The sequence below is a fragment of the Chinchilla lanigera genome, unplaced genomic scaffold (assembly GCF_000276665.1).
Source record: "Chinchilla lanigera isolate Chin_1 unplaced genomic scaffold, ChiLan1.0 scaffold00057, whole genome shotgun sequence".
In the NCBI taxonomy this organism is placed as follows: domain Eukaryota; kingdom Metazoa; phylum Chordata; class Mammalia; order Rodentia; family Chinchillidae; genus Chinchilla; species Chinchilla lanigera.
Window position 1 is genome coordinate 4,775,202 of NW_004955458.1, and position 25,571 is coordinate 4,800,772.

Here is a 25,571-nt window from a genome sequence, read left to right on the forward strand (position 1 = left end):
CCAGCTCCTCACCGGCCTGGGAAGCCGGCTTGAGCTCAGAAAGCAAGAATAATCTGCAGGCAGGAAGAAGTGAACCAGGGCTCCCTGCCCACGTGATCACCTGGGGCCGGGAGCCGCCTGCTAATGGAATGTAGAACCCAAGCGAGGTGAGGAAGACCCTAGCCTCGGGGCACAGAGAGATAGAGCTTAGTGGAGGTGGCAGGGAAGGTGGATATTGCGGAAGAGGGAAGAGCCTGCAACAAAGGCGCCCGTCCTACACAGAGACTGCAGATCTAAACTTCACTGTGAATACATGAGTGTGATTTCCCCAAAGGCAGAGCCCAGGATGACAAGAGGTTGCGACAAGACAGAGTCTACGAGGAAATAGATATGAAGGGAAGCGGAAAAATATATACAGCATTCTACAAAATATCACGCATTAATATGAGTCAGAGTCCACGCACAGAAGGACAATGAGATGGTGTGAGACAGTTGGAGGCTCAGAAAAAGATAATGACAATGACACAGAGAAAATAAACCAGGACGAGAGAAAAAGAGTTGAGTCATAGGGCTGAGAGAATCTGGGTGGGAGCCTGCCCATAAGTGCCACCACCTGCAGGCCCCAGCTCTGGGACAGAGATTAGTAAAAAGCCATTGGCAGCAGCTTGGCATCTCAGGTAAATGGAAGGGAAGTGGTGCCGGGAGGCAAGTGTGATGCAGCCCAGTGCTAAGCCTGGGGATGGAGGGGTGACGGAGCTCCTGGGTGGGGGGGGCCCTCCTTCCCCAGCTCACCTCAGCTTGCCTGAGCTCTCCAGCCTTGGGCCACTTTTCAGGGGAAATCTCCAAAGGATCCCATTCTGTGCCAAGTCGGGGATCCTCCCTTCTTCCCTCCAGGGACACACTTAATGAATCAGCCCATCGGCCACCTGCGACCTGAGCCCTAGCCCTGACTCCCCCACCCCCACCCCAGTCTCTCTAAACCCCGACAGAGCTCAGCCGGTCAAGGAGCCCACAGACAATTTCCCTTCTGCGCCCTTCTGATTGTCTGTACTAGCTGGCTCCCGAGGACCTGAGGGACGGGAAAGGGCATGGGGAGGGGGGTCTAGATGCAGCTGCGGGAGGAGCGGGGAGACAGGGCCCACACACACTGACCAAAGCTTTCAGAACTGAATGTTTTATTAGTGGGCAGAGAGCTGGGAGGAGAGGACTGGAAGGGTTGGAGAAGAAAGGTCCTCTTCAAGGGTTCTTCCATCTCCAAGCCTCGCAAGGAGGCTGGAGCAGGACAGTGCTGGTCCAGAAGAAGGCGTGTCTCTTTCAGAGGCCCCTCCCCTCACTGCACTGTCACCTCCAGGCAATGACTTCCCTTCTTCTTGAAAATGAGCTTGCTGTTCCCACCGCTCTCAGGGCCCTGGACAACACTGACAGCCACACTGTTCCCCTTGAACCTCACTGAGAACCTGGAGAGGAAATAGAACAACCAAAATCAGTGCCCCATCCCCCTATCCCAACTCTTGCAGTACCGTGTGGCTTCCCCACCCCTTCCTGAAGCTAGCACATGGTACATTCCTCCCACCCAGTCAGATGGCTCAAAGCCCCAGAGAACTAGGCTTGGGGGACAAAAAAACACCCCCAAGCCCTGCTCTGACGTAGTATGCTTCACTTTCTGATTGCATGAGTTTTCCCGGTCACAATGACCATCAGCCCGGTCATCTGTCCCAAGCCATCCCTCACCACCAGCTGATGGCCTTACTTCTCAGTCACAGCGACAGAAAGCTGCCTCTGTGTGCCATCCAACACAGCCTGGTACATTTTTGTCAGCAGCTCAATCACATGGTCACTGACCAATAGGATGTCCCCCTTGGAGCCTCCTGATGACGTCTGAGGAAGGGGAGAAAAATAGCAAGGAAGGGATTCATTTTTTTCTCCTCAGGAGCAGCCTGAGGGACATCAAAGGCCCAGAGTGAAAGGTCTGGTCCCAGCAACTCCAGCCTGCCCCAGTCACAGGATGCCCACCCCTTTCTCCAGTCAGGGACCCTGCCCTTCCCAGCTCAGATACCTCACTCAGATGCAAGCTAAAGATCCCATCCTGGAGACTGGTAACTGACACCCCAGCCACACTGTCCAGCCCAATGACAATCTTGGCCTGGGACTTCTTAGTGTCTGTGAGAATCACATGCCCCCTGGTCAGGAGGAGAATCCGAGCAGAAGTCTAGGGATGGGACAGAACAAGAACGGGTAAGGACAGACAGCCCTAACCCCCACCCCGGGTGGGCAGCTGCAGCCACAGCGCAGAGAACAGGCCCTCTTCACCTTGCCATTGCCACGGTTGACCTTCTTCACAGTGTCTGCCATCAGAATGGGGCCTTCCTCCCCGCCTTTCAGCTTCTGCAGCTTGGGGTTCCCTTGCAGCCCAATATAGTCACCACGGAACAGAATGGGGACACTGAGGACACAGGGGAGTTGTGCAGTGGAGACAAGGCCCAGAGCCTCATGCCCAGCCCCCACCCCCAAGGGTCATCCTCGTCCTCTGGGCCTGGCCCTCACCCTCCATTATATCCTCTGTCTCAGGGGTTCACAAAATGTGCCCCAGGACCAACATCAGCACCACCAGGGATGAGCCAACCCTAGACCTGCAGAGGCAGAGACTCTGAGGAGGGCTGCAACATCTGGGTGTCCCCAGCCTGCCAGGTGGTTCTGAGACAGGCTCAAGCTGAGAACCATTGCTTCAGGAAGTGGGCTGTGCTGGCTCTGGGTCCCTCACCTCTGGGGATAGGAAGCCTTCTTGCCTTTGAACAGTTCACTGGCGCAGAGCTTTTCCCTCAGCATCTGCACCTGCTTTGGAGACAGCTGATCCCGGAACTTCTTACACTGCAGAGAGGGGAGGACAGGCGCTAAGATCATGGGAGAGGGGGAATGACCAGGGAGGGAGGTGAGAGGCAGAGAAGAGAGGACACTAGGCAAAAAGAGAAACCGTGGGGAAGGGGCAGTGCTAGACCTTTCAGGAGAGGACAGGAGCGGGAAGAGTGTTGAGGAAGGGGGAGGGAACCAAGGCTCGCTGGAGAGGGAAGTGGAAACTATCAAATACGGGCACCGAGGGTGCATGTCCCACACACACACAGCAAGGCTTAGTCCAGACAGGGCTCAGCAAGTATTCCCTAAATAAAAGAACAGATGACATTATGCTAAGTAAAACAAGCCAGACACAGAGAACAAGATTACATGATTCCCGCATATGGGAGGTCCCTACTATAGTGAAGCTCATTACGGGTTATCGGAGGGGAGAATGGGAAGGTAGTGCTTCATGGTATGGAACTTCTCTTTGGGTGAAGAAAAGATTATGGAGATGGATGGTGGTGAGAATTACACCATATGAATGTACTTAATTGCTCACTTAAATGTTGTTAAAATGGCAAGTGTCATGTTACACGTATTTTACCACAGTAAAAGTGGGGGGTAGAAGAAGGAAGCAGAAGAGGGAAATAAGAGAAAAAACAAAAGCACCGAGCTGGAAGAAGAGCTGGCGGCCTCACCTTCCACTGGTGATACAGCTGCTGCAGCTCCTGATTAGCCCTGTCGAAGCACTTGTAAGGGGCGGCCGGCCAGCTTCTGTCCAAGACATTAGCAGACGGCAAATTGTCCTTCAGCCCCAGCAGGAATTTCTGTGCCTGGGTTGGGGGTGGAAGGGTGAGGTGACACACTTCCTGGCCGGCAGACTTACGTCCAGACCCTGCCACTTACAAGGAGAAAGCCCACTCCAGTGGGAAGCAGGAACAGAGCCAAAGAGACGGAAGGGAGTTAGCTGCCTCCTGGGTCTCTGTCCACGTGAAGTGCAGTTTAAGAGTACAAGGTAGGGGCAAGAATGGGAGCCTGCAGGGAGATGAGGATTAACTCCAGCTGGAGACCTGCTTCCCAGGGCTGTGAGGTGGGAGGAACCAATATGAAAGTTGGTCTCAGGATACTGCTCCCTTAGTTGCTGTTCTCTCAGCTCACAAGTCCCTACGGTCAGCAGTCACTGTACGTGTTGGCTGTTGGACAGGTATCAAATCTGCCCTTCCCTCTGATCAGTTCAACCTAATGCCTGTCATTCAGAGTCCTCCACTTAGAGCCCAAGGTGATGGCACAGGATTCCCGCACCCACTCTCCTCACCCCCAGGTGACCAGACAGAACCCCCGGCTGCGGCCTCTGTGTAGCCCACCCACTCTCTGTCTCTCTCTGTGCCTAGCTCCCACTGCTCTGGCAGCTCACCTGCCTGCCTAGATTTTGCCTGTTGTTGGAGATGCAGCTCAAAGCCTTCCCTGATGCCCCAAGCCATGGGTTTCCTCTCCTTTCTCTGAAGCCCCTCCAGCTCTGAAGCCCCTCCAGCTTTGTCTAGGTCTCTGTCTTTGCATTGCAGGTATTTGAATGAAAATATCTCCTTCTTCTAGACAGGAAGTCAGGGACTCAAGATCCCGAGTTGCCTTTTCTTTTTTTTTTTTTTAAACCATTCAACATTGATTGTCTCGGGCTCTGTTCTAGGTATGGGGACATAGGAATGGAGGGCTTACATTCTATGGACAAGGCAGGGCAGACCACCAGCAAATAAATACATAACACAACGTCAGATTAGTCTATCTGCTGTGATGCAAAGAAGCAGGCCCTGAGGCAGAAATGAGTGGTAACACATTCCAGAAACATAAAGAAAGCCAGTGCGGCTGGAGTGAGTTGAGTAAGACATGAGAACAGAATTGGTCGGGGGCAGATCATGAAGGGCATTCCAGCCTGAGTTGAGCACATGGTAGGCTTTTATTCTGGTAAAATGGAGCACCATTAGGGGTTTCAAGCAAGACAATAACATAATCTGACTTACACTGGTTTTTTAAAGTATAGCCTACTAAGCTACATTCCCAGGCTTTTTATTTTATTTTATTTTAGAGACAGGATCTCACTAAGTTGCTCAGGTTGACCTCAAACTTGCAGTCTTCCTGCTTCAGCCTACCAAGTAGCTGGGATTACAGATGTGCACCACCACATTCAGTTTTAGCTTTGTTTTTATTTTTCTGGGTCCAAGATGCAATCAAATTTCATCTATGGCATCTGTTTAGCCTCCCCAATCTAGAACAAGGACTCTATAAAGCTTGTACACCCCAGAGAGCACCCACTACCCTGTTTATTTATGGCATAGACTTATTAACAATACAGAAAATTACTTGATCTTGGGCATTTCCAAATGTTTGAAATTATTACAAAAATGTTTTGCTAAAATATCAGGTTGAAAACATTAAAATAGGACTGGGGATGTAGCTCAGTGGCAGAGAACTTACCTAGCATGTACAAGGCCCTGGATTCAAGCCCCAATATCATGAAACAAAACAAAAAATTAAAATAGAAAAAGGCAGAGCACACAGTACATTGCTGTAACTGCACAGGATCTACTCTAGCGCTTCGTAGCTTCTACTACGGGAAGCTTGGCCCCCAGGATCTGGGCCCGAGGAGGTCTCCCATCATTCTGTACTCCTTAATCTGGTTTGATTTAATTCAACAGACATTCCGAACAATCTCCCCAAAGCTCTGTTACTACAGTTGGTGTGGAAGGCTTTCTTGTCGTTGGTTTGTTCTACATCTAGAGAGTTCTGCTTTTTCCTATGCAGCTCTCCCGCCAGCAGGTCAGCCGAGGGCCATGGGTTACTCAGCCCTCTTGTTAATGGAGGACAGCCTTGGTGATTAAAAGCTCTGGAGTCAAGTAGTTTATATCCCAACACTAGCACTTGCCGGCTGTGGGACCCCTGGCAAGTTATTTACTCTCTCTGAGCCTTAGTTTTCTACCTAAAAAGTGGGGAGAAGAAAGGGCCTACCTCACAGGGCTGTTGAAAACCTTAGCACTAGCCTTGTTATCATCAAGAAACACTGCGGGAATCTAAGCCACATGCTGGGGGTGGCAGAGAGCGGTCAACTACTGAAATATTGGTGGAAGCCAGCAGCTTCTGCGTTGACATTCGGCAGTTGCCTGATAAAATACAGATGGAAGGAAGAGTGGAGGATGGGCCGATCAGGAGATCAGGAGAGAAGTGCAAAACCAGATTAGAAGCCTCAGGTATGCTGCAGGACAGCACGTATGCCGGGGAGGCAGACACAGTGGAGCCAGCCAGAAAGAAGGCAGGGCAAGGAAGAAAAGGGCCTGGGAAGAAGAAACTCCCACCCACCCCAGGGGAGGAGGGGGAAGAGATGAGGGCTGGGGAGGCAACAAAAGACCCTAAGTTTCCAAAGTCCTGTTGGTCTTGTCAGCTGGGGAATCCAGCCTCTCCGACAATGAAGAGGGACTCCAAGTGAAGGTGTCTTGTGTCTGAATGAGCAAACTAACAAGGGCCCTAACAACTGCGCAGACTTCCACTTACTGATACCAGTGACGACTTACTCCAGCCTTCTAGCAGAGACCCTCAGCTCCTCCTCCCCCTCCCTGGCCTTTTCCAAGCTTTCACTGTGGTGCTGCTCCATCCCTGGCTTCCCTTGGACCCCTCTCAGAAGCTCTGTCGCCGTCTGACAGGCGTTTCCAGAAACCACTCTTTTCTGTCCCTATTTTCCTCCCACTGGAAACCACCCACAGTTTGAATATGTGAGCTTACGTCTGCTTCTTCCCGCCCTTCCTGACCCAAGTCCTCCAGAACTGGGAGAGATCCTCCTGAGATTTAGCTTCTGACTGGTCTGCTACGGGTTCAGAGGAGGTAGAAAGAGGATTCTGTCCATTTTCACCCAAAATATATCTCAGAAGTTTGGGCTAGTTAAACCTTCGTGTGCCTTCCCTCTGCTTTTTCACGAGGTGGATAGACATCCAGCCCTAGTCTATACCCATGGGCCGGATGGTAGCTGTGCTGAGACAGGCCCCTTCCTCATGCCACAGGCCGCCAGCAGCAAACACTCCAGCAAAAATGCTGTCTGATTCTGCTGGGCCCGAGGCACCTGGGACCTGCTCCCTGCCTGTTGCTGCTCCATTCTGTCTCCTCCTGGGTCCCAGGTACAAGCAAGGTGAGCAAGCTCTTGGGGGAAAGCTCTGAGTCACACCTTTCCCTTCTGCATCTGTCCCAACCTCCTCTACCCCACCCTACTTCTACCCTCACCCCCAGCACTTACTATGCTCTTGTAAATGAAATTCGACAAGGTGCGGGCAGCTCCAGACCGGAAATACTTTCGGTAATTCTTGCGAGCCTAGCAGGAATATATAAGACAGGAACCAAAGTGAAGACAGATTCCAGAAGAGTTGCTTTTTTTTTTGGTTTTTTTCTCCAGTGCTGGGAACTGAACTCACGACCTTGCGCTTGCCAGGCAGGCGCTTTTGCCGCTGAGCTAAATCCCCAGCCCCTAGAGTTGCTTTTTCAACTACACAAGGAACAAAGCAAGCTAAAGAGCTGAGACTGTGGTAGGGAAGAAGCTGAGCCCCTCTGCCCCATCAGACGTACACCCCCACACAGGTGTCACACAAGGGCGGCCTGGCTGCCAGCAAGACTCCTCCAGCAGCTGGCACAATCCAGGAGGGGCCGTGTGTGGGAAGGAAGTCCCTCTCCCGCTCCCCTTTACCTTCCACCCTCTCACGAAAGCCTGGATCAGCAGAGCTGATGCCTTCATCTTCCCGTAGTATTTCTTTTGCTGTGGAAGACATTGGTGCTCTTAGCGAAACCTGCATCCGAAACCATCGCTCCCACTCTAATAAGAGTGAAGGGGATGGGACTTTGAGGGTGTCTGTACCCTGTTGCCCCGAAACCAAGCGGAAATAAGGATCTGACTCTTCCTCATCTGCTGGTAATGGGTGCGGCAGCGCCAGCCTCGGTAAATCTTCTGGATGAGGGTGGCCAGCTGCTGGAGCCTCAGGCGCCTCTGCTCTTCCAGGTAGAAAAGCTGCAGAGGAGGGAAGGGTGAGGCAGAGGGGTTGGCCTCAGGGAACAGTGCTCTGCTCCGGACCCCACAGGACCAGCGGCTTCCCAGCCAGCATCTTATGTGATCACCCCAGCCTGCAAGGAGCTCTGCTTCAGGTGGAGGCCCTCAAATGGGACAGAGCAGCACAGCTGACCCCCAGCACTCAAGGCAGGGAGGTGGGCAGCATACAGATCCCAGGGGAGGAGTCCTGGCCAAGAGACAGCTGCCTCGCCCGCTACCCACCCCAGACTAGAGACACTGCCTTCCCTCCAGCCTCTCTTACCCACCTCCCAAGGGCATGTGCTCTCTCTGACTCACAGTCTTGGGGCTTCTGATGAAGATCTTCGTCTTCCCAAAGGCCAGCTCCTCTGAGGACAGGCTCAGCTCCCCCAGCACCTTCTCGACACCCTCCCTATAAAAGGTGGAGGGGAGGAAGCTGGAAAGGCGGTCGTGGGAGAGAGTCCTCCTGCGTGTTCTCCTAAATCTTCCAGCTCCAGGACATGATTGCCCCTTTCCCAGGTACCCATCCCCCAGGCTCCAGCAAGGTGTTCATCCCCTGCTCCCCGTCATCCTCCCCAGAATTGTTCCCGCACCACCCTTCACTGCTTCGCAGGCTCCAGAGTGGGTCTTACCGGTCTCCCCCATTCCAGTGAGGCCAAGTGCTCCTGCTCAGCAATCGGTACCTTTCCAGAAAGGACTTGTAGACTTGGCGGTGGGCATAGCCTGCCCGCCGCACCCGCACGTTCTCCAACAGCCCTAGGTAGCGCGCCTGGACGGCCACCAGCTCTGAGGAGAACCGGCCCCGCTGCTGATATTCATTGGGCTTTATGCACCTGGTGGGAGGTGGGGAAAGACACAGCCCTCAGGTGGTGACACATTGTCAGTGGAACCACCCTGGTCTCCAGACCCCTATTCTGCACACAGTCCCCTGCTTGAAAATTTCAGTGGGGTGGATATATTGGCTTTGCTAGTTTCACTCACGATTCTGACACACCTCCCCTCCCACCTATGGGAGGCCCTGCTCCTCATTTCGCTGTTTTTCATGAGAAATGGCCTCTGAAACCCTCCTCCAGACACGCTCCCACAAACATGTTCTACAGCACGTGGCATCTGCGCATGCCTTGACTAGTGACGCCTGTCCCGTGTGCCCGGTTTGTCACCTGATGTAGTTGGGGTTCTTGGAATACAGGCTCTTCATGAGTACAGCCACAGAACTCTTGAACTGGGCCCCAGCAGTTGGCGGACGTTTGAGAGATGCCTGCTTGGGATCCCCCTCAGAGAACAAGGACCGAAGGAGTGGGTGCTGGGCCTTCCACATGGCCTGGGACAGGTCTCGGAAGAGCAGATCATTATTCTTGTCGATGAAGCCGGTGACGTTGTACGTCACCTGCAGAGAAGCAACTGGATTTGGAGCCCCTGGGACTGTTCCAGCACCTGGTCCACCCCCTCGGGCTAGCTGCAGATTACTCTCAGCTGTCTCCTCCCCACAGATCCTCCCCCACTGTCTTTGGCCCTAGTCTTTACCCTGCAGCCCCACTACTTCACCTTGCCCGCATAGTGGCTGATGCGGAAGCAGCTGAGGCCCATGCTGTGGTCATACTGGCGCTGGGCATTCTGGGTGACCTTGCTCTCATAGTGACTGTGCTTGGAGAAGAGCTGGTTCAGCTTTGCTAGGAAAGTGGAGTCACTGACCACCCCAGGCCGCAAGCACTCCTCGTCCAGCATGGCCAGGATGCCTCGCTGGTTCTGGACCAAGGGAACAAGATCAGTACAACCTGTACCGGTCCTTCAAGCTGTCCATTGTCCTATGCCACCCCTTGACTCTTTTTTATCCTTTGCCTGCCTTTTCCGTCCTTTTCAAGCAGGGCAGTCAGGATAGATGGGGGAAGATGTTCAGGCGGTTTGGAAAGGGAAATCCCAGAGGCAAGATGAAGTAACTCACATGCTCAATGAGGTTACAGATAATGCCGTTGTCAAAGTAGTCCACCTTTGTCCACGGTATGCCCTGGCACGGGGAGACACCAATTACAGAACCAGGTCTACATCAAGTCTCCAAATCTCTCCTAGACACGCCCTTCCTTTTACCCACTATACAAAGGAGCACAGCAAGGCCCATAGTTCAGAGGAGTCCCTGGTATGCTTCTGTTTATGTCCCCATCCCTCTGAGTTTGGTGGAGTATTTGCAGAGTGTGTACATAGAACCAGAGCCCCTGGAGAGGAGGTGAGACAGAGGAGAGCCCTGAGGTGGTACAGGGTGGGAGGGAAGCACAGTGCGCTAGGTGGAGGCCGGGACAGAGACTGCCCCAGTCTGAGAGCGAAGGAGCCATGGGCGTGGAAGAGGAAATGACCACAACACACCTGCAGTAAACTATAAGGCTGGAGCACACTGCGGAGTTTATCATCCAACAAAGCTAACTTGATGCATCACCAAAGATTCCCTGAAACTCTGCCACAACTGATCCTGAGAGTTCACAAGGGGACATCCCTGGGAGGGTTTAGATGAGTGAGACTCTCAGGCATTCACACTTTGAGGTGGATTAGCTTAATCAGAGAGTTCTTCTAACACCTACCCACAAAAAACAGGGCTTTGCACTGAATCAGGGAAAGCGTGTGGAAATTGGCAGCCACGGGGCACTTCCAGTGAGGAAGGCTAGAATCAGGGTGCCATGAAGGGGGATGGCAGCCTCAGCCAGTGCCAGAGGAGACAGAGCACTCTGCAGTGTCGGAGAAGAGCACCGAAAGGGATGTGGTAGGTGCCAGGCCCAGGAGAAATGTCCCTTCTAAATTTGGCTCACAGCCTGCCATAGGCCAAGCACAGCTGTCACTTCTGTCTTGTCAGGACTCTGTCCACACACACCCTTCCATCAATCTGGCCCCTGCCTAGTGTGGCCTGCAGAGGGAGGCTGGGCACACGGAGGGTGGGGAGCAGACCATTAGGGCTACTTAGGATGCTTAATGTTCCGCTGTGCAGAGGAAACACCTTTCGTCTTTTCTTCTGGGGATCACTTAGAAGAAGTTGTGATCAAGGAGAAGACACTCAGCATAGGTTTAGAAGTCACTTAAGAAGTGGCGGGAGGAGGGTTAGTTTACCTCTCTCTTATACTCTTCTTGCTCTTCCCTCAGGGTCAGTTCTATGAACACCTGCTGCAGCTTCTCATTGCAGTAGTTAATCACAAACTGCTCAAAGCTATTATTCTGAGGATCCAAGAGAAAGACCAGCTCACACAAGACCCTTCCTCCCTTGCAGCCCTCCCTGCCCTCCCTAACACCCCCAGTGAGCCCGGCCCCCCAGTCCTCAGAGAAGCAGGCTGCTGAGCTTGGATGAGTCTCTCTCACCTCCAGTATCTCAAAGCCGTAGATATCCAGGACTCCCATTACCTTTCTCTTCTCCCCAGCGCCCACCTGGAGAGAAGATTAATCTGAGGACAGGCCCTCTACGCATACAAGGCCAGGCCCACCAGGGACAAAGGGAGGGGCAAACAGAGCAAGAGTGAGCTTGAACAAGTCGGGGCTCAGGTGTCTTGATCTGCTTTCCCCTCTACATAGTGCAAGACAAGCAGAGGAGGACCCAGGAAAAGGAAGATGCAAATAAACGCCAGGAGGATGCGCTCACAGTCTGAGGTAGAAAGACACTGAAACCCTCCCTCATCCGGGAGTGATAGCACGTGCCTGTAATCCTAGCACGGTGTGAGAGTAAGGCAGGAGGACCACAGGTTCCCACCTTGGGCACCTTAGCAACTACTAGTGAGATCTTGTCTCAAAAATAACAAAAACAGAACAAAAAAATTTTTTTTTAAGGCCTGGGGATATATTTCAGTGCAAAGGTCCTGAATTCAATTCCTAATACCATATACACACATACCCCCCAACACACACACACACAAATCCTCTCAGGATAATAACTATCTCTTATATTTGTAGAGCACTACAAAAAATTCCATGTCATTTAATAATCATAATCAGATTAGTATGATTATTTCCATGTTACAGATGAAAAATATCACCAAAAAGAAAAAGCATTTGCCCCAGTCTAAATTCAAATTCCATTTTACCCTGCTGCCTATCAATAGTAGCCTTTATATAGCTAGTGCTTTTATGTAGATAATTATTTAACAGTTTGTGACCGGGGTTGTAGCTGAGGGGCAAAGCATACACTTAGCATGTACAAGGACCTGGATTTAGCCAGGTGTGGTGGTACATGCCTGTAATCTTAGCACTTGGCAGGCTGAGACAGGAGGATCACTGCAAGTTCAAGGCCAGCCTGGGCTACATAGTGAGTTCAAGACCAGCGCAAACTACATAGCAAGGCCCTGCCTCAAAAAAAACAACAAAAAACAAGGACCTTGGTTCAATCCCCAATACCAAGGAAATGAACAAAAATAGCTTTATTGGCTATAAGTCACATACCATGTATAATTCGGTGGTGTTTTTAGTTATTTGAACTGTTATAACATCATCACCACTACTTTTTTTTTTGGTACCAAGAATCGAACTCAGGACCTTGCACTTGCCAGGCAGGTGCTATGCCACTGAGCTATCTCCCCGGCCCCATCACCAGTACTTAATCCAGAGTATTTTCATCATTCCAAGAAGAGAACTCCAGTGCCCATTGATAGTGTTCCCCTTCCTCAGCCTCCTAGTCACTGGCAATAATTGATCCATTTCCTATCTCAATAGATTTGCCTATTCTGTACATTTCATATGAATATACAAAAGGTAATCTTCTGTGATGGGCTTCTTTTACTCAGCATGATGTTTTCAAAATTCATCAGTTTTGTAGCTTATGGTAGGACTTCATTCCTATTTATAGCCAAATAATTCTGTTGCACAGATATACCACATGTTGCTGATAGACACTTGGGTTGCTTCTACCTTTTGGCTATTATGAATAGTGCTTCTATGAATGTATGCAAATTTTTGTGAGGACATCTGTTTTTGGTCCTCTTGGATATAGGCCTAGGAATAGAATTGCTGGATCCTATGATAACCATACACATAATATTATCTGATCTTCATTAAGCCCTGTGAAGTAGGTGGACACTAATGTTTTAGCAGACATATCCAAATTACCAAGGCTCGGGCTCTTGAAATTCAAAGACCACATGACTGAAAAGGAGATGGGTCAGGTGGTTGAATTCAAACATCAGTGATGTCTCCACAACACACTACAGGAATGACTTGTCCCTCATCCTCCTCTCCCTATTCATCTCAGATACTAAGGAATGGAGTTAGGGGCCAGGGTGAGAAGATGAAGCAGGCAGATGGTGCTGAGGCAGGAGGACAGTTGCTCACCTTGATGCTCTCATTGATTCGATGTATCAGCCAGTCGAAGAGGCGGCTGTAGATGTTCTTAGCCAGAGCATCCCGAGCATACTGAGCCTGAGGCGGCGGGGAGACAACTTAGTTAGGAAGCCACAGAACAGACTCAAGGTAAGCTGCCTTCCGAAGGGCCTTTACCTGGGTGACATTCAACACAGTGACCACCTTCTCTTTGGCTGTTTCCATGGTCCTCGTGCACAAAGCCCTTTCTAGTTCCTCGGATTTCAAACCCACAATCTTTCCAATCTCCTGCACACCTAGAATGATGAGGAAATACAAGATGACTGAAGGCGAGGCTTTCTCTCAGGGGCAGGAGACACGAGGGCACTGATAAGCAAAGCCGCCTGGAAGACTGGTGCCCTGGGTCTCACTGGGAAGTTCCTTCGGCCAGCCCAGAACACCACCATAGACGGGTACAAGGCCAAGGGAAAAGGGAGATCCGGGCACTTTGTGTGCACTGCCCACTTTGATACGAGGATCTCCCGAAATAGGTGTGATTGCTCCCATATGAAGAAGAATCAGCTGAGACCCTGAGAAATCCAAAATCCAGATCCATCAACTTTCCCAAATCTCATTCCAGTGTGCTTCATTGGGAGTTCTTAAAGAGCCTACTGGGGGAGAACTTAGAAGTGAGCTGAGTGCGACTGCATCAAGGTGAAGTCAGTTACTCTGGAAATTGTAAAATAAGACTCAAAGTAGGAGACTCAGAGTGGGGGCTTCTTCAGGGTGGCACGAACCTCTCCCGTCGCGGATGGCACTTCCTGGTATCCCGTTGGCCTGGAAATCATCTGTCATCTCCACGTTCCCCAGCTTCAGGACCATGGCTGTCACCTCCAGCACTTGTTGAATTTCCTCTTTGGAGAACCCAATCACTGTCATTGCATTCTTGCGGGGGAAAGTAGGGATAAAGCTAAAATGATCGTTCTAGCCCAACGCCTCCCCTCTCAAACCCAAAGCCTGGGCTCAGGGGACACCCCAAGTCTGCCCACACTTGTCGCCTACCTGTATAGCTCTAAAGTTGGAAGCATCATCTATGCCGTCCACTCTGGACACTTCCTGGTTCAGATAGGAATAGCCACTTGTATCCCGCTCGAGCTTCAGGGCCTCTGGGAGCAGCGTGGGAGCAGAGGGTTACCACCCAGCTCTCCCAAGCTCTCCAGCCTTGACATCTGCCCCCCCCCTTGTCCTTCCTGGGTTCATTCCTTTGCTCAACAGAGGCATTTTTGATGTAGGCTTTTCCTTTTTTGTTATAGGTCTCCTTTGTTTGGGGATCATTAATTCCCATGATAATAAACTAAATTTTTAAACAGCACTTAGAATTTAGGTGTTCACACTTGTTAGGTTTTCCCACAACTTTTATAAAAGAAAAGCTTCATTTCACTCTTGTCCCCACCCACCCTCTGAGTTCTAAACAGTGAAAACAATCAAATAAACCATCCTATTCAGGTCTCAGTGCCTGGGAATGAAGGCAAAGGCAGAAAGGAGAATACATATGTCCCACCCACCCCTAACCTCAACACCTCACTCCCTCAGGGCTGGTGGCTCATTACGTGTTTGTCCAGCACCAACAAAGTAGCACATTGTGTGCTGCCTGACCCTCACACCCCTTCGAGAAGGTGTCTCTGAGGTGAAGGAGTTGAGCTAAGTGGCTATGTTCCTCTGCGGTGAATCTCTGCCCCAGCCTATATCACACTGGCCAGGGTTACTATTTTTTCCTGCCTCGTATCCCTGAACAACTTGTGTGTTAGAACTCTCTCGTTCTTTTTTTTGGGGGGGGGGTAGGAGTCTTAACTATGTAGCCCAGGCTGATATCAAACTCACAATCCTGACTCAGCCTCCCCTACTGGGATTACAGATGTGCACCATCACTCCCAGCTGGAACTGTGGTTCTTTTCTCCATATTCTGTATACATGACTAGCAAATAAGAACTTTTTTCATTCTAATGAATGAATCAAGGAAGTGTTAGAAGCTGTCTCCCTAAGGTGGGAGGGACTGATCTAATCCTGGAACTTGAGGGATATCCGTTATCCCTTGTGAAAATGATTTGAGGTTTGGGGAGTATGTCTCAAGCTAGAGCTTAATGGCAGCTCCCTCCAGCACACACATTTTGAAAGAGGAGGCTGCTATAGAAGGGCACACAGGGAAAATGAGTCAGAACTCCCAGGGATAATGACAGCAGGGAGCGCTTACTCAGACTCAGTTTAAACCAATAGGGTACAGAACGAGACACAAGTGCCTATGATCAGACAAAGGGAAAATGACCAGACTACTAAAGCTAAAAGGAAGAGAAGACCCACAAGGACTCTTGCACCATAGAGGGCCCCAGGAGAGGAAAAGCAGTTAGGCACAGGCCCTATATGGAATAACAAGAAACTGAAAGGACAGACCCTTGGGGCCAGAAACCCATGGTTCTCAGAGCTAGAGGGGAGATTGAGAGGCACTCTAGCCGGGTCTCAGGCCCACCTGAACCTGCAGCAGTACCCACCCAAAGCCACCTCCAGCCCCCAGCATGCAGGCTGGGGTGGGCTCTGTCCCAGGACAAGGCAAGGGTTCCATGCCACCTGCTCCTGTAGCTACCTGCACAGGCCTAAGACAGCAATCACACCGTATTGCAATCGATGTGTTCACACATCTGCTATGCCTAGAAGCAGACAGGGGACTATGAGTCTCTGAGAACAGGGTCTGTGCCCTCCTCAACTCTAACCCTAGAGGCTAGCATCATGTGTATTACAGGGGACACTCAAGAGATGCTTGATGGGTGAATATATGAATGAAACTCCCACACAATGGTCTAGGAAAAGGAAGTCAGATAATCCAGGAGAGCTTCAAATAGAGCTCCTTCAACACTTATAGCATCCTGCCTTCTTCTCTGCTGAACTGTCAATAAAGCCTCTTAAAGGGAAAGATGGAAGATAGGTGTGGATGAGGGTTCTATGTCTAAAGCCAGCTTGGAGAAAGAGGAACCCAGGCACATCAGAGGGATGAGTGCAGGGAAGAGGCAGGAAAGGCGTATCCTAGCAATCAGCCCCAGGAAAGGAACAGAGCAGAGATTCATTCCCAGCAATGGGTTTTGAGGTTCCAAGTGAGGAATGCCAGGAAGGAGAAATCTCTGGCTCAAGGGACGGATGCTGCAGGGCCCAGAGGAGCCCGAGGTTCCGGGGAGGGAATGGAGGTTGGGGATGCTTTGCGTGTGTCCAGGGCAGGCACATACTCAGCAGCTCTGCGTCTGCTCCAGCCAGTAGCTGATAGAAGATGTGGAAGTTCCTTTCCCCTTTGAGCTGCTTCACCACTCGGGATTTCTCAAGCAAATCTGGCGGAGAGTTAGAAAGTGACCTCCTGAGGACCTGAGAGGTACCGCAGTGTCCCTTTACTGCTGTCCTCAGCTATGGCGTCCCTGGCATGCGGGAAATTTGCTGAAGTCTAATGTTCCTCTTTCCTACAGGGGCGGATGACCAGGAAGGGCCACGGGGCAGGGGACAGAGAAAGCTGATGAGTAGTCTGGGGGAGACACGTACAGTTCGTGATGACGCCACCAAGCGGGGATCCCTTGAAGTCAAACTCAATATCCATGTATTTTCCCTTCAGAAAGAGACCAGAGAAAGACTTTGCTTCCTCCTCTTCTGGCAGCCCTGTCGGGAAGGGTCTGTGCTGCACCCCTTTGCTTAGCCCCGAGCCCTCTCTTCCCAGCCCGGGTGATGCCCACTCACAAATCGAGAGGAGTTGTTGTTGCGAATGGTCTTGGCATTGCCAAATGCTGCAGAGAGGAGGACAGGGGAAGTTAGGCGGCTGAGGGGCGAATGAGGCTCCAGAGAAGGGAAGAAAGCCCCTGGGGAGGACTTCTCCCCGGCCTCGTGTCAATCTCAGAAATGGAGCAGCGGTTTTGGTTTTTCGGTTTTTCTCCGGCACCGGGAACCGAACTCACGACCTTGTGCTTGCCAGGCAGGCGCTTTGCCGCTGAGCTAAATCCCCAGCCCCCTGGAGCAGCGGTTTTGGAGCACTGGGGACAAGTGAGTCGGGGGGCTGAAGACAGGGAGGAGTGCAGAGAGCAGAGACATGGTCCTCACCCTCCAGCACTGGGTTTGACTGAAGAAGTTGCTCCTTCACAGAGTTCACCTGCTCCCCTTTTCCACAGACGGCGGCCACGTAAGACATCACCAGCTTGCTAGCCTCTGTGCACAGAGAGCCTGGCTCGCGGGGGCCCGCCCACAGCCGACCCCCCCCCTCCTCCCTCCTTAACGCCCCTCACCCGGCATGGCACACCCCTCAGAACCAGGAAAACTGGGGACGAGTTTCTGGGGGTTGGGAGGGACAAGTAGGCCAGGGGCAAGACAAGGTGGTGTTCCAGAGCTGCCTGTGGCTGCCCCCCGCCAGGCTCCTCACCAGTCTTTCCAGCTCCACTCTCGCCTGTGATGAGCAGACACTGGTCTCGGTCTCGGTCTCTCAGTGACTGGTAGGCCACATTTGCTAAAGCATAGCTGGAGGGAGGAAGTGGGCAGTGACTAAAGTGGGGTCAGTCCAAGATACCATTTTTCACTCAATCCCCAGGTCTAGGTTCATCCCCCTCCCCACATGGACCAGACTGGAGGGAAAGTCAAGGCCTAGCGAGGGGCCTCCAGAGGGCTGGAGAGGAGGTGGGAGGTGAAGGACACTTTAGAGAGAAGGATGAGGAGATTAGAATGCTGCATCGTCCAAAGCTACGGCCTCCTACTCACATATGGGGCTTTAGTTCATAGAAGGTGTAGTCTCGGTATTTGGCAATGAACTCGGGGCCATAAATGGGCAGCTGTTGGTAAGGATTGACTGAGATCACCACGTTCCCAATGTAGGTCTGGAACCAGGAAGACGGTGAAGGGAGTGAGGAGGGCATGTGAACTTTCCCGACACACCCACAGCCAGCCATACCCACAGCACACTCACATAAACCTCCTTGTTTTCATAGCGAAGCTGAAGGTTCTTGAGCAGAGACGCCTCCTCCAGGGGTTCCAGGAGGACAAGGTCCTCTACTCCCACAGAACCTTCCATGAGAGGCAGGTTGAGGGGCTGCAGATCCTGGGAGTGAAGGGGCAATTTTCTGATGTCTGCTCAGCTTAAATGGCCACTAAGCATGTGAGGAGAAGAGGAAAGAAGCCCCGAGAGCCCCCAGCCTCCAAGAGCCTGTGTACCAGCCCAGGCTAAGGAGGCAGCCACATCTCTCAGCAGCAGGTAGGGAGCCCTCTGCTCCCTGGGGCAGGGGACAGAACCACCTACCTCTGACCACCTGGAGAAGGACAGTACCCAGGAGGCAGCAACAGGGGAGCAGAGTTGCTTCAAGGAGAGAAGGTTAAGGAGGAAAAATGTGAGGCAAGCTTTACACTGTAGCCAGGTATAGAAAGCTCCCCCTCCTGCTTTGTTCTGAGGCTCTAGCGGGCATCCAGATGTCCAAGCTACTCACCCTGGTGCTCTTATTCACCCGTACCCCTCACAGCTCCTATTTTAGCCATCCCAAATCCCTATACCCGGCTGGAAGTAGTGGTGCATGCCCGTAGGCCCAGCACTTAGGAGGCTGAGGCAGGAGGATTGCCATGAGTTTGAGGCCAGCTTCAACTATACAGCAAGACCCTGTCTCAAAAAAAAAAAAAAAAACCCTTATATCCACCTCAGTTCTTTCAGAGGCCTCTCTTTCCTGTGATTGCTGCTGTAAGCTTCATTTTTAAATAGGGATGGAACAAGGAGATGAGTTAGAGACAGAGGCATCCTCTGCTAAAGCCTGGAATTCCAACAGAAAATGAAAGTGAGGTTTGCTTCCTCACTAATAAACAGCTGTCCAGGCCTCTGGATGCCCTCCGATTCTGTCCTTATTTTTCCGCCTCCAGCATTACACCCATTCCTGTAAACTTCTGACATAGACTTTGCCCAAAGACACACCCAACTTTTGAGGGGGAGGGCTGCAGGGAGGGCTGTGGGGCTGGGGCCCGTGCACAGGCACATGGCAGCTGTTCCCTCTGGAGGAAGCCCAGCCCTCCACAGGCTTTCCCGTGGAACTGCACAGGCAGGGTGACTGGGCAGAGGGCAGTTATTGGTGCAATGGCTAATGCCACTCCCAAACAGAATAAAAGACATGTACTTTCCCACTCTCCTGCATCTCAGAACCTGGCTGGGGGAGGGGAGAAAGCAGCAATGGGAGGTAGGGCAAGAAGGGGGGATACAGGCTCCCTTCTACCCTCACTCCCCAAGCTCCCATAACTTCCTGGAAGGGCACAATTGAGGAAGCAATAAGAATACCAATAAAAAGTCTCTAGGCATCACAAAGCATTTACCATAGGCCAGACAGAGCCTTACACATTGTGCAGAGAGACACTAATTCATCTGATGCTTACAACGCGGCAGGTACTATTATTATCTCGTACTTTTCAGACTTAAAAAAAGGTGGAATCTTGAAGTAACTTGGCGAGGAAGAGTAAGCAGCACGTGGGTTGACAGAAGGCATCTCTGGGTTGGGATTTGAGAGGAGTAAGAAGGTGAGTCGTTGGGGGCAGGGAAGGGGAAAAGGAAACAGGGTCCCGACGGGGCGCCCCAAGGTACGACAGACAAGTGACAGGTCAAGGGAGGGACTCACCGGGCACTGGGACGAGGGCGTCACTTCAGTGTCCCTTGAAGCAAGGTGGATGAAATCCCAGTTTGACAGGAAGGGGGCATAGGAGCCCCAGGCACCCAGAGTGGAGAGGGCTTAGTGGGAGCTGTCCATGGTGTCGGCAAAACCAGCGAGGAGGCCACCTTCCTGCCAGCGTCCACTCTTCAGATCTTCCTTTGCGCTGCCTCCTCCAGTCCAGGCTGCCTGTGCCAGTCAGGCCAGGGGAGGAGGAGAGACGGCTGCTCAGCACAAAGTCCAAAGCTGTTCCTGCTGAGGGTGTGGCTCACTTAACCCTTCGCAGGCCCGTGACGCTCAGTCTCCCTCTAGGGAGGAAAGAATATCTGGTTGCCTTTAGCTAAGGGGCTCAAGTAGAAAAGAGTTTTTGCTCCACTATCCCCAAAATTTGGAAATTAGACCAGAAGGAGTGGAACTTGTACCAAGGAAAAGGTTTTCCAAGAAGTCAGGTATTTTGCCATGGACGAAAGCAGACTGGGATGTTCTCCTAGCAGGGATAGTACCTCCCTCAAACCTATCCTACCTTATTGGGAGTCAGAGGGTATTAATGAGATTGCCTGGGAGCTAAGCAAACAAAATTCCCAAATTCCTCTCTTCGCCTGTGAATCAGGCTTCATCAGAGACCGAGGGACTGATAGTAGTACTCCGCACTTGTACGGACATGCCAGGCTCACCGAACTCCCACCTGTATCATCTCACTTACTAGCCCCACCCTGAAAGACAAGCAGTGCAGACACTCTATTCTAAAGGGACATTAAAGCAAACACCAGGCACAGCTACCACATCCCAGAACAAGGAACACAGTGCAGCTTCCTGTCCCTCTGTGCCAAAAGTTTCAGCCCAAGTTCCAATGTTTCTAACTTTAATCCTTCTTCAGCACCAGGATACTAAATAAGACTTTGAGATGCTGTTCCCTGGGACTTAGCCCAGTAGAAAATAGCTCTCTGATAGATAAAAAGCTTATCAAATCTAATTTCCTAAGTACCCTCCTCATCTACCCAGGAAAACTCCTAAGCAGCGGGTCCCTCTGTCTACCAGCTTCTCTCCCAGGCATGCACAAAGAGCAAATTAGGCAATTAGACACTTAACTAAAGATAGACTTGATTCTCCAACTCCCAGCCACAGCTGCTTAGTTCAAGGTCCGAGCCCTATTGCTCTGTAGCACTCTGCATAAGCCTGGTCCACCAGCAGTCCATTATCAACCTGCCCTTACATAATTTATTGATCTACTTAACTCTATTTGGTGGGCAAGGATAAGCAAGGAAGACAAACAGAAAGCTGAGTGGAAGTGACATCAAAACACAATCCCAGCAGCAACCCATTTTCCCCTCTCTCTCCAGCAGGACTTGTCTTTCCTTCGATAAAATTTCCTACTTAAAAAAAGGAAAAAAAAGCTGGGCGTGGTAGCACATGCCTGTAATCCCAGCACTCAGGAGGCTGAGGCAGGAGGATTGTTAGGAGTCCCAGACCAGCTTGGGCTACAAAATGAGCTCAAGGCCAGTCTGAACTGCATAGGGAGACCTTGTCTCAAAAAAAAAAAAAAAAAAAAAAAAAATCCCATGTATGGGTGCAGCAATATCACAGTGCCTGAGGCAGAAGTGACTATAGATCCTCTTGTCCAGTAGAGAAACAGAATGAGGACACTTTTCCACAGCCATAACACTGCAAGCCTGGCAGAGCTTAGACCAGAATACAGCTCCTATGTTCTAGCCAGAAATCTGCAGCATTGGGGGTTTATCTTTATGTCTACCCATTCCCTCATGAGCTTACTACATGCTCCCAGGAAAGAAGTGAATCTAAGGGAGATGGTAACCTTAGGCTTCAAACACAGCCATGGCACACAACCACACTAGTCTGCCTGACCCACCTTGGGTTCCCACCTGCTAGGAGGTGCGAATCTGAGGGCTAAAACCAGGCAAGTTAAAATGGAATCCGTGGGCCATTCTAAAGTAGAATGGCATGCTCATCCAAATGAGCTGGCATTTCAGGACCTGTGAAAATATTTCTGGGGTGGGGAAGACGTAGGGGTAGATGAAAGGATGCAGCATTGTGAACTGATTTCTAGATAAAACTGAATTGAAAAAAACTGAAGCAAGTGGAACTTCATTTATTTCTTTACTGACTCCAAAATCACCTTCCTTTGTACCCCATTAAAATGTCCAATGTGGGGCTTCAATGTAGCTCAGTGGTGCATGCTTGCCTAGCATGTGAGAGGTGCTGGTCTACTCCATGTAATGGTGAGGAAACTTCTGAAAATAATGAAAATGAGGGGGTCTATACAACTGTCAAACTCAGCAAAACTGTACTTAAAACTGGTAAATTTTATCGTATAAAGTATACTCCAATAGAGTTGGTAAAAAAATAGTGAGGAAGAGGAAATAATTCCAAATCTTCTGATTTCTCATAAAAGCTGGGAGCACAACAATCTGATTAAGCCCATTTATTCAATAATCCTCCCACAGACATTAACTTTTTTAAAAAACGCTATGCAATAAAAACACAGAAGTTTTCAAATATGATGGCCAAGATATTTGGTGGTAAAGGGGCCTATAATCAATGTTGTGCCAGGCATGGTGGCACACACCTGTAATCCCAGCACTCAGGAGGCTGAGGCAGAAGGATCACTGCAGAGTTCAAGACCAGCCTGGGCTACAAAATGAGTCCAAGACCATCCTGAAATGTATGAGACTGTCTCAAAAAGACAAAAAAAATTATCGATGTCAATAACACCAAGTATTTACTATGTGCCAAGCAACAAGCTAAGTGCTTTTACACCCTTGCTATTCAAGACAAGGTCCATAGACCATCAACATACAAGTCACCTGAAGGCAGACTAGAAAGGCAGAATCCTGGCATTACTGCAGATATGCAGAACCAGATCTGCATTTTAACAAGTTCCCCTGACAATTACTATCCATGTTAAATTTGAGAACTACTTTATACATCTTAAACTTTTTCTGTTCTTACCAAAACCCTGTGATGTTGCACAACTACCAATAATGTTTTAAGTTTTTGCTAATTCAACCATTAATGATCATCTATGTCTCATTACCTACTAAGTTACAAAGGAGAAAAAGGATGTCATCCGTGGGCATTAATCTACATAAATTTACATATGATCTACATCCTGTTTTCTAATTGGTCTTCATCCTATCAACTTTGTCTTTCAAAAAATATACAATGGATTTCAAGTACCTAAGAACAGAGAAGTATCTAAGAACTGAGAAGACAGGTACAGAATTAATACAAATGCAAGACAAAGGAAATAGTCAATACATTAAAGAAAAAAGAAGAAGATAGCAAACTCCTACGGCAAAAGCTGGACTTGGACATAAAGCTTATATTCTCAGTGCCTTAACACTCATTACAACCCTGGTCCCTCTTATACCTTACATAAATCTCTTGGTAGGGATTCCCCACATGGATCCACAGGCTCCTCCCATCCCAATGGAGAAAGAACAGATACTTTATGTCATAAAATAATAAAAGAACTAAAGTACAATCAGAGTAGCTTCCTGGGCCAGGAATAACCTTTACTTTCCTTTGATCAGCAAAACACTTCAACCTGCTACTCCTGCACGATTGCCCGTGAGCTCTGGCATCCCAGGAAATCATTCCGTCCAAGGATGGCGGCAGACAATACAGACGTAGGGTTCAGAGGGATGGTTAGAAGAGGGGAAACCAATGGTGTGAAACTGAAGAGTCAACCACTGATTACCAGAAAACGAGATCCAAACAGCAGCATATATTGAGATCAACAGATAGTCTATAAAACTTTATTAAAATTGGGGTTACTTACAAACTGTATAATAAAAGTGAAAAAAATACCTAAGACGTCATTATTTTTTCTTACAGAAAAATGAAAATGAGACCCATGGCAAAAAACGGTCCCTGATTTTATTCTTTACAAACACTTATGAACATTTATTTTAAATATGACAAACCTGTTATCTAAACACTAAGGCATTAGCCACAGGCTAAAACTTACCCAGTAATTTCTTAGCCCTGTAATTTCAACATCAATTCCATGCACATGTCTGTAACAGTTTCTTAGATTCACATTCTGAGTTGTCTGTTAACAGAACACTGCTTACGCTATAGGCAAGTTCAAAGAGTGAGTTCACTGTCTTCAAGTAGTCATCAGGGTGTGAAAGAGGACGATGACACACATGGGGGGAGGCGGGGAGTCTGCGTGACCACTCACAGCCCCACGAAAGCTACATGGTGACACTGGCATGAACCTCTTTGTTTATTCCCAGCAGGCTCTGGCTCCTGCCATGTAAGGCACCAGATATCCATTTCAAGACAGTAACTATCTAGCACCAACTCAACAGCAACCTGAATCCGTAAGTTGTCACTAAGACACCACTGGGCCCCACAGTCGCGCTGGTTCCCCTAAAAAAAAAAAAAGAATAAACCGATTCGGCCACAAGAAGGTTCAGATGCATCTGCCTTGCACAGGGGCTACTTCATGTTTATTACTTGGTTTCAGTGCTTATATAATGTAAGGAACAATAAATCTATCCAACGCTCCTCTCCTTAGTTCAGACAGAAGTCCTAGCATTTCAATAGTTATTATCTCATATGTCAGACCTCAGTGCAAAGGAATCCTAGAAGGATGTTCAATTTCCTTTCCTCCTACTTCAACTTTCACCACTCAACTCAGAAGAGCTATGAGTACATGGCTAGGAACCATTTTTAGGCAGGCATCTATCTGAACCCATCTTTTTTATTTTTCTGGAACAACAAAAAGATTGAGGACAGTTACATAATCCATTCCCAATCCTTTTATGGATTCCAGGACCTGAGGGGCTTTTTAGCTTACTTAGGTCCCTTCATTCATCAAACCTCCATGCAAATGCCAACTAGGGACTGGGCTGAGGGACACAATTGACAGAGGGAGGGCTGGGCACTGGAATGGGGTGCATTACTGTAAGACGAACAGGGGGACCCAAAGTGCTATCGTTAGCAAAATTCCCTTTGTAACAGACACAAAAACCACAGATTTGGGGAAAGAAATGAACTGGCTTTGGTATGATACAGTGGCGGATAGGAATTTCTTATTAGAAGGTATCAAAGTTGTTAAGTTTTTCTTGGTTTTGGTCATTATGTTCTGTTGCTGTCATGAAAACCACCTGAGTAGGAAAGGAAAGTGAAAAGAAAGTTATTTTAGGCCAGTTGCCTCTTCTTCTTCCATTACTGGGAATCATGCGCTTACGTAACTTGGTCAGACCGATTAGACAATAGATTTCCAATGCTGATGAGACCCTGAGCCCTCAGGCCAATTTATGGCTTGATATTTGTCGAGCAAGACGCTGACGCGGCAGCAGATGTGGCTCCGCTGTCCAGCTCACCCCACAGTTATCTCTTCAATCCTTCTTGATGAGATCGGCCTGAAATGAAACTATGCTGAAATTGCAATAGCCGTAACTGCCAGGGAAAATTAAATAGGGGCTTCAAGTAGTGACTGAGCCAGCAGACCAAGTGGCCAAGAGGGAGACAAGAACAGCTCCTAAAGGTTTACAGAGTCAAGCAATCTCCGGGCACACAGACGCTCTGAGACATCTGGGCAGAGCCAGGCAGGCAGGACAAGGACAAGGCACACTAAATAGGCACCGTCCTTCACTGTCTGAAAGCAATGTCCTCTCCACCATCCGAAGCTCAGTTCTCCAATTACCTGACAGGGAGTAATAAAATGAGTCTGACTTTACTCACCCTAAATTCAAACACAGTGAAGGAAAAGAAAAAACTGGTCTTGAAAC

General features: G+C 49.8%; 1 protein-coding gene across 2 annotated transcripts; it reads right to left on the minus strand.

Annotated features, from left to right (window-relative positions):
- Positions 1 to 1,143: 1,143 nt before the first annotated feature.
- Myo1a (myosin IA) lies at positions 1,144 to 20,874 on the minus strand. Of its 2 annotated transcripts, XM_013520999.1 has the most exons (30): positions 19,780 to 20,874; positions 19,555 to 19,652; positions 18,432 to 18,488; positions 18,102 to 18,233; positions 17,897 to 18,012; positions 17,565 to 17,659; positions 17,249 to 17,353; positions 16,892 to 16,938; positions 16,700 to 16,763; positions 16,396 to 16,494; positions 14,186 to 14,289; positions 13,921 to 14,068; positions 13,322 to 13,440; positions 13,157 to 13,243; positions 11,201 to 11,266; positions 10,955 to 11,059; positions 9,807 to 9,869; positions 9,410 to 9,610; positions 9,025 to 9,251; positions 8,497 to 8,697; positions 8,183 to 8,276; positions 7,697 to 7,846; positions 7,529 to 7,597; positions 7,085 to 7,159; positions 3,510 to 3,644; positions 2,741 to 2,847; positions 2,290 to 2,422; positions 2,036 to 2,188; positions 1,730 to 1,857; positions 1,144 to 1,436 (listed from the first exon to the last, which is right to left on the minus strand). In XM_013520999.1, the coding sequence occupies exons 2-30, from the start codon at positions 19,648 to 19,650 to the stop codon at positions 1,310 to 1,312; spliced, it is 3,303 nt and encodes a 1,100-aa protein (XP_013376453.1). In that variant the 5' UTR covers positions 19,651 to 19,652; positions 19,780 to 20,874; the 3' UTR covers positions 1,144 to 1,309. The 2 variants fall into 2 exon arrangements, with proteins under 2 accessions (XP_013376453.1, XP_005397396.1); XM_005397339.2 differs by lacking the exons at positions 18,432 to 18,488; positions 19,555 to 19,652 and having other exon boundaries at positions 19,780 to 20,873.
- Positions 20,875 to 25,571: the final 4,697 nt, after the last annotated feature.

Excerpts from the sequence above, each read along its gene's own strand:
- Myo1a (XM_013520999.1), bottom strand. The coding sequence starts at position 19,650 with ATGCCTTCTGTCAACCCACGTGCTGCTTACTCTTCCTCGCCAAGTTAC. Across the intron at positions 9,252-9,409 it reads TCAGCCACTATGCGGGCAAG|GTGACGTACAACGTCACCGG; the intron begins GTGAAGTAGTGG and ends GCTTCTCTGCAG. Across the intron at positions 2,423-2,740 it reads AAGGCTTCCTATCCCCAGAG|TGTCCCCATTCTGTTCCGTG; the intron begins GTGAGGGACCCA and ends CTGTGTCCTCAG.